Source organism: Arachis hypogaea, chromosome 3 (assembly GCF_003086295.3).
Source record: "Arachis hypogaea cultivar Tifrunner chromosome 3, arahy.Tifrunner.gnm2.J5K5, whole genome shotgun sequence".
Lineage (NCBI taxonomy): Eukaryota > Viridiplantae > Streptophyta > Magnoliopsida > Fabales > Fabaceae > Arachis > Arachis hypogaea.
Window position 1 is genome coordinate 127,118,195 of NC_092038.1, and position 8,557 is coordinate 127,126,751.

At 34.5% G+C, this 8,557-nt stretch overlaps 2 protein-coding genes across 2 annotated transcripts; both read left to right on the forward strand.

The window, feature by feature from the left end:
* Positions 1-1,284: 1,284 nt before the first annotated feature.
* LOC140183595 (uncharacterized) lies at positions 1,285-3,107 on the forward strand. The gene is made up of 4 exons (XM_072232054.1): positions 1,285-1,484; positions 1,723-2,134; positions 2,261-2,642; positions 2,737-3,107. Exons 1-4 carry the CDS (start codon positions 1,285-1,287, stop codon positions 3,105-3,107), a joined length of 1,365 nt encoding a protein of 454 aa, XP_072088155.1.
* Positions 3,108-5,182: 2,075 nt separating this feature from the next.
* Positions 5,183-7,224, forward strand: LOC112782175 (uncharacterized). The gene is made up of 3 exons (XM_025824574.1): positions 5,183-5,816; positions 5,930-6,622; positions 6,788-7,224. The coding sequence occupies exons 1-3, from the start codon at positions 5,183-5,185 to the stop codon at positions 7,222-7,224; spliced, it is 1,764 nt and encodes a 587-aa protein (XP_025680359.1).
* Positions 7,225-8,557: the final 1,333 nt, after the last annotated feature.

The following is an 8,557-nucleotide window of genomic DNA, read 5'->3' on the forward strand; positions in this document are numbered from 1 at the left end:
TATCTAATAATAGATTGGTTTGTTGATTTATTATTTTTTTTACACTGTTATAAATTTTTATATGGAATGATTTAGATTAGTATATAGGTTTAATTTATATTGTTGTTTCAAACATACACAAGTACTAGAGGTTAATAAAAATATTTTATTATGCCTCCCTTGATAGTGGAAAAAAAAATATACGCACTTGGTTAAAAATTTTACAGGATTCTATGGAGCAATAGAGTGATTAAAGTCTAAAAAAATACAAAATGATTCTAATAGTGACTTAGGTTATTTAATTGCAACCTAGATAGTTAGTATGAGTGATTAAAATAATGAAACAAAGTCTATTCTAACATTAAAAAAAATCAAACTGTTCTTGAATCTGCATTAAGCTTTATTTAAATTTACTTATTTAATAATGGATGATTATTAAATAATTAATTGATTGGTTTTTGTAGTTTATTAAATAGTTATTTAAAATCAAACTGTTCTTGAATCTGCATTAAAATAATTCAGATTGGTTTTTGTAGTTTATTACATTTTTAATGTTCAATTTGCATGCTGATTATTAAATAATTAATTGATTTCTTATTTCATCATTAACTTTTTTTTATGTTTGGTTGTGAAATATATATTTACATAAATTTGTGTTGTTATCTTAAATTAAAATGGATAATATAGACCAATCAGAAATATATGATCATTCGATAAATTTATTCAGTCAAGTTGGTTCTGTTATTGATCATCCTCTGTTCTTGCAAAGTGAGATACAAGGTACGCTCTCTTTCTTAAATCAATAGTCAAATAGAAATCTTATTTACTTAGTTTTAAAAGATTCCATTATACTTCCATGATGAGATATTATTCAGACAGTGTAAAATAGAAATAGTATTTTGTGATATATTCTTTTGACAAAATTTAAACGAGTCAAGTATTTATTATATATTATATCAGTAAGCTAATGGTTTATTCATTTTATGTTGAATCTATTTCATGCCATCTAATTGAGATAATTTTTTTTATTGTTATGCATGTTTTTTTCTGCTTTATCTTTACCAGGTTGTCTTGATGTTGGTGAATCCTAGCTATGAATGTTCAATCTGTGGGGCGTGTTTCTGATTATCAGAACGTGTTGAAATAGACTCTACAATTAATCGTCCTGTTTTTACTATTTGTTGCTCAAAAGGAAAAATTCAGTTACCTTATCTCCGAAAGCCCCCAGATCTACTATATAATTTGATTAATGGACATGATAGGAAGAGTTTGTATTTCCAAAAAAATATTCGATCTTATAACAGTATGTTTGCCTTCACGTATCTTGGTGGTAAGGTTTTGGATTCAGTGAATAATGGGAGTGGTCCACTGCAATTTATAATAACTAGTCAAAATTATCATCGGATTGAAAGTTTGCTCCCGGATCCTGGTCAGAAGCCTAAATTTGCGCAATTATATATATACGACACTCAGCATGAGATAATGCATAGGCAGGGAATCTTTCGGTATGTGTGTTTGAAGTTTTGTTGTTAAGTTTTTTTTTATTTTATTTCCCTAATTTTTTAATGTTATTTGCATTGAAAAACACGTTTATATCTGTCATTGCATAGTTATATTGTGTTTTATTCCCGTTATAATGTGTTATTAATCATTTCTGACTTATAATGATGTATCAAAACATATCAAAATTGTATTCTGTGTGGTTTTTAATATATTTTTGTGGTTAATGTATATTTGTTTTAGGCAAACATCTGAGATAGATAAAGAATTGATAACTGAGTTATTGCAAATGATCGATACTCATAATGTCATATCGCAGTTATTTCGAAGAGTCAGAGAATTCTATCAGTGTCATCCATCCGAGATCTTCTTTTTGAAGTTGTATTCGCATAGGAAAATTGATCGAAGAACTTACAATACTCCCTCTTGTGACGAAGTTGCTGCTCTAATTGTTGGAGATTTTGATTCGTCGGATCATGGTCGTGACATTATTGTTCGATCTACTGCTGGTCAGTTGCAACGTATCTATGAAACTCATTCTCTGTATTGGCCTTTACAGTATCCGTTGTTGTTTCCATATGGCGAGAATGGTTACCAGTTGAATATTCTTTATCGAGGTCAACAGGAGGGATATGTCCCTGGAAGGAGAACAAAGGTTTCTCTCAGGGAATTCATATGTTTTTGTCTACAGATTAGAGAGCAAGAAGATGGAATTATTCACAAGTGTAGGTGATTATTTCATCAATTTGTTGTTGACTGTTTCACCATGATTGAGTCCCAGAGGTTGTATGAGATTAGAATAAAGCAAAGTACAATTAGAGGAGAAGTGCTTCAAGGAATAGAAGAGGCTATGTGTCGTGGTGATGATGAAGCTTCTTCAATTGAGACACGAGTCATCTTGCCTTCTTCGTTCACTGGTAGTAGACGTTATATGTTTAATCATTGTCAGGATGCGATGGCAATCTGTAAATATTTTGGCTATCCAGATTTATTCCTTACTATTACATGTAATCCAAATTGGCCTGAATTTCAGCAATTCACAGAGCGAAAGCGAATTCCCATCGCTGATCGTCCTGATATCTCTTGCCGTGTTTTTCATGCTAAGTTGAAATGCCTTCTAAGCGATCTCAAGGAAGGTGTGTTTTTTGGTTCACTTAGTACAAGTATGTTATTTCTTGCTTGGCATTTCAATTTTTGTCTGTTGTGCTCGGACATGTTGTTGTCTGGCTTCTTAATGATGCTTTTGTATTTTTTTAGGTATGTATACTATTGAGTTCCAAAAAAGAGTTCTACCACATGCACACATGTTACTATGGCTTAACGGGGAAAGAAACTTACAAAGTGTTGAAATTGTTGATGAATTCATATGTGCCGAGCTACCCAATCCCCTCAAATTTCTAGCTCTTTATAATGTCGTCACTAAGTACATGATCCATGGTCCCTGCGGTCGACTTAGACCGAGTTCTCCTTGCATGAAAGATGGTAAGTGCTCAAAATTTTATCCGAAAAGATTCGTTGATCAAACGAGCTTTGATGAAGATGGCTATCCGATATATAGACGTCGTAATATGGGTGTGACAGTGAAGATCAACGACGTTGATATTGGCAACAGATTTGTTGTGCCTTAAAATCCACTGCTGTTAATGAAATATCAAGCTCACATAATGTCATGACCCGAACCAAGCCATGACTGGCGCTCAAGGGACAAGTCCCTCAGCAAGCCAAACGACTAAATTTTCAGAAAAATGGACAGAATCTCTTCTGTTTCTAGGACCTTACCAACATAAATATTAACTTCCTGTATTAATAATAAACCTCCATTTCCAAGACAACAACAACAACATACTCCAAATTATATCCACAACCAAATATATCCAAAATACGCATCATATATATATCAAGTTGATAACTAGAGTATATAGTTAAAACCATAAGTCTTACGTAACCAAATCATAATCACTACCTAAACAGTTCAAGATTCAAAATAACATAACCCACACGAGGATCCTGCCTATGACATATGGAGCATTGACATAATCTAGATTTTGAGCAAAGGTTCCATTACATAATTACTTAGCCCTTGGAAAGAAGAAGGGCTCACCAAAATGATTAAGATCTACTGAGGGGCTGGTGGAATGGAACCTGGAATGACTCCTGTATCTGAAAAATATGAGAATATAATAGGGTGAGTTTTGCAACTCAGTGAGCAAACATTACATCTATAACCCACACGAGACAATACAGAGTTTACCTTGAAAATTATATTTCTTTTCGAAGATGAGGAATTCATATTAATTAATTATACAAACATTAGATAAATAGTTAAGCGGATGAACTGAAATGGGAGTTCTCATTCAAGAAGTCAAATCAAATCAAATATTACACATCTAGGGCGGCTCCACCTCTAAGGGTAGCCCTTTCCTCTAGTGTGCCCGTACGGTATAACAGATCCAACGTGTGGCCTACACGTTAGGCTAGCAACGCCCCTGCTAGCTGAGGTCTGAGCCAGATGCATCTAGGTTAACGTCATAACCGCCGTTAACTACGGTTTTCTAGTCAGAGTCTCCCAAACCAATCCAAACCAAATCACTTATAAAAATCTCTAGTGCTTATAACATACTACTAAATTCCATAGCAAATCAATATATATAGGATTGCATACTAAAATTTAATTAAAATTTACATAAGGTCAAATAAGAAAACATTTATACTTTACAAAATATATAAATATCATCTCGTGTGTATTTTTATAAAATTGTAAGTTTCACAAATCAATATTTATTTTCAAAAATTCAGAAATCACAATAATAAAATATTTTCAAACTCCAAAATTAATGATTCAACATAGATATTGATAATAATATATTTAAAAACAATTATAGATATAATATCCACTCACAACTTATTCCAAAGAACCGGAAGCAACTCTGAGCGCGTCAACGAGCTACCAAATGATGTCCAATAACTCTACAACTCTAGAAATATGACAATAATGATATTTGTGAGCTACTAATATCGTCAATTAACATAATCTTACTCACATTGACAAAAGCCCCAAATTTTCTAACCATAATAACCCTAATTTGGATTTTGCTATACCCACAAGTATAGGGATGCTAAAAATTTGAGATATAGCTAATTATTGAGTCAAAGAGTTACCTTGAAGCCTCAATAATAATCAGAACTCAAAATTTGAATATTTTCTTCACTAAATAGGTTGAAGCTCCATGATTTAGGGTTGTGATAAAAGAAATTTGAATGAATAAAATAAAGAAGAGAAGAGAAGGAGAAGGAAGTAAAATGAAAGAAGTGGATTTAAAGATAGTGTATGATTTCAAGAAGAAGAGATGAGAAGATGGAAAGGAAGAAGAAGAAGAAGAAGAAAAAGAAGAAGAAGAAGAAATGAAATTGAAAAAGAGGGAGACGGGTTTCGGGTAAAAGAAAATAAGTGGGGCTGGGGAGGGGGGTGAGTCACGTGACTCATTAAACCCCTCTTCCTTTTTTTTTTCTTCGGTTATAACACATAAATCTTGAGTTCTATAACAAGTCAAACGTCATCAAGTATCTTTTTAAGTATATCAATAAGGGTCCGGATTGGGTGGCTACAACTGTTGGAGAAACATATCATGTTGGTGAATCTTCTCAGGTGGTTGATGAGATAAAACAGTATTACGATTGTCGTTATTTATCACCGTCTGAATCCATGTGGAGAATTTTTGCTTATGATATTCATCATAGATGGACGTCAGTACAGAGGTTGACTTTTCACTTACCGAACCAGCAGCATGTTGTATTCGATGATGGTGATATCACTACTCATGTTTATTTGCTCAACAAAGATTTGCTGACGATGTTTACGGGTTGGATGATGGCCAACAGGCGATTCTCGGATGGGTGGTCTTTAACATATGTTGAATATCCAGGAAAATTTGTCTATTGTTCGAATAGTAGGGAGTGGAAGCCGAGACAGAGGGGATTCTCAATTGGAAGATTGAGTTTTTCTCATCCCTCATCTGGTGAACTTTTCTATATGCGGATGCTTTTGAATGTGCAGAGAGGTTGTACCAGTTTTCGAAGTATAAGAACCGTGAATGGTGTTACTTATGATACATTTCAGGAGGCATGTTCTGCCATGGGATTCTTGATAGATGATAAGGAGTATGTTTCTACTATTAAGGAAGTCGCTGAGGTAGCGTCCGCTGCACAGCTAAGGAAGCCTTTTGTGATGTTGTTGCTATCTGGTTCCATGGGAAGGCCTCTGTCAGTTTGGGAACAAACTTGGGCTTATTTGTCTGATGATATTCTTTATCGTAGAAGGCATGAGCTGCAATATCCTGGTAAAAATTTTGTTCATGGTGATTTTATTATATGACAAGCAGTCACACACAGACACAGACAATGCAGAAATTATATTATCGTGCTAATATTTATTAATTATTGTTAAACGTAGATCTAACAATTAGTCAGGACGATTTGCAAACATTTTGTTTGTTGGAGATTGAGAAACTATTGCAGAGTAATGGAAAATCATTGAGAAATTATGCTGGCATGCCGGTTCCTAATAACTCTTTAGTATCTCAATTTAGCAACTTGATGCTGCTGCGTGAGTTGCAGTATGACACTATTTCTTTGACTCGTGAGCATGATGCAAATGTGTTAAAGTTAAATGAAGAACAGAGGGTGGTCTACGATAAAATCATTGATTGCATTTCGAATAAGAGGCACGGATTCTTTTTTGTGTATGGGTTTGGTGGCTCTGGAAAAACTTTTTTATACAGGGTTTTGTCGGCTAGATTGCGATCTGAGAAAAGGATTGTTATAAACGTTGCTTCTAGTGGTATTGCTTCTCTGTTGTTACCTGATGGTAAGACGACTCACTCTATGTTCAATATTCCTGTTGAGCTGACTAAAGATACTGTTTGTCGGATTAAGAAGGATAGTGCAAAAGCTGAGGTAATTCGATTAGCCGATTTGATTTGGGATGAGGCACCGATGACTAACAAATTGGCATTTAAAGCGCTCGATAGGATGTTACGTGATATAATGGTTTCGGTCTCTGATAGGAATAAAGATTTACCTTTTGGTGGGAAGGTGGTTGTTCTCGGTGGTGATTTCAGGCAGGTCTTGCCAGTTATTCCGAAAGGTTCTCGTGATGAGATTGTCATGGCTTCGATAAATTCTTCTGTCCTCTAGAAATATTGTGAAGTTTTGTGTCTGACGAAAAATATGAGGTTAACAATGGGATTGGAACAATCAACTCCTTAAGAGTTAAGGTCATTTTCAAATTGGATACTTCAAATCGGTGAAGGTCGATGTGGAACAGTGGTCAATGATAAACTTTTTGTTGATATTCCTTCTGATCTAATCATTCTTGTCTTGGAAAATCCAGTGGAAGATATTGTAAATACAATCTATTCGAATTTGGTTCAGAATTTTTGTGATCTAAGTTTTTTCCAGGATAGGGCAATTTTGGCTCCGACTGTCGACAATGTTGAAGAGATAAACAATTATATAGTTGACTTGTTGCCTGGGGAGAAGAAAAATTATCTTAGTACTGATTCGATATGTGGTAGTGATGTCTATTCTGATGTTGATGTTGATTGGATAAATGTTGAATTCTTGAATCAGATTAGGTGTTCTGGTCTACCTAATCATTCGTTGAAGTTGAAAATAGGCGTGCCTATTATTTTGTTGAGGAATATTGATCTAGCTGGGGGTTTGTGTAATGGGACCCGACTTGTGTGAGATTTAGGGAGAAATGTGATCGGTGCGGATATTGTTTCTGGTAGCAATGTTGGGGATAAATTTTTATCAGTAGAATGAATATGATTTCCAGTGATACAGTTATACCATTTAAATTCCAACGCCGTCAGTTTCCGATTTCTCTGTCGTTTGCGATGACAATAAACAAAAGCCAGGGTCAGACATTATCAAGAGTTGGTTTGTTCTTGCGTCATCCTGTATTTTGTCACGGTCAACTTTATGTAGCTGTTTCCCGAGTTAGGAATAGAAATGGTCTTAAGATTTTACTTTGTGATGATGGATTAGTTGATCCTATCAGGACTGAAAACGTTGTATTTACGGAAGTTTTTGATAAGATATAATGTAGTTTCTTCTTATACATTCCAATCTTATCTATGTAATTTATAGTTTTATTTTGGTCTATGTTTTCTTTAGAGAGGGATAGTTTCTTTGGGGTATGTGTAAAATCGTCTCAACCATTTTGTGTGCACTAGATGCACCATTTTTTATGAACCGTTAGATTCTATTAAATGAAAATCAAAGGATGTTATGAAAGAAGAGTATTCATATGATTTATAAATATAGAATATATTACTATATATTAGCATACGCGTGGTTTTATCTCCGATGTGGAGAGCTATCCGCGTTTCAGGCCTGCAGACATCCAAGCTGGACGTTCTTCTCCAGCGTGGCTTCTCCTCAGGAAGGGTGCAGGTGCTCCTCTTTGCTTTTGCCGTCAGCTGTCTTTACTCGCGATTCCTTCATGCAAGCCCTTTTTTGTAGATTTAGTTGATCAGGTAATCATCAAATTGAACCCGAGCCCCTTTGTTTTCATCTCCTGATCTGCTTCCCTCTGCCCTACCAAACATTGTATATAGCCTCTATTTCTTCGGTCTTTGGTTCCTTGTCATTTAGTGCAGGTTAAGGATTTTCCCATAGAGTCTCAAATAGAAGATCTGCAACCAATCAATCAGGTACACTCTTCTGGTCTCTTTACTTCCAAACCTGTTTTCGTCTTCATCGTTTTTCTTTTTGTTCATTGTGTATATTCTTGTGATCAAATTTCGTATCTCTTACACTGTTAATCCAGGTTTTACTGTCTAGGGTTTGTGAATCTGCTAATTTGTGAATTGTCTATCTGGCTTTGTATGTTTCTGGGTTCATGTTCTTTTTTATATTCTTTGGAAGTTGATGTTAATTTGAATATGGTCTATCAATTGGATTCATCTTCTTCACCTTCATTGTCTGCAATTTCGTGTTAATTTGATTATCATTTCTCCTTTTGTTAGTTGTTGAGGTTTTTTTTTGTATGTGGTTTGTCTATTTTATCAATATT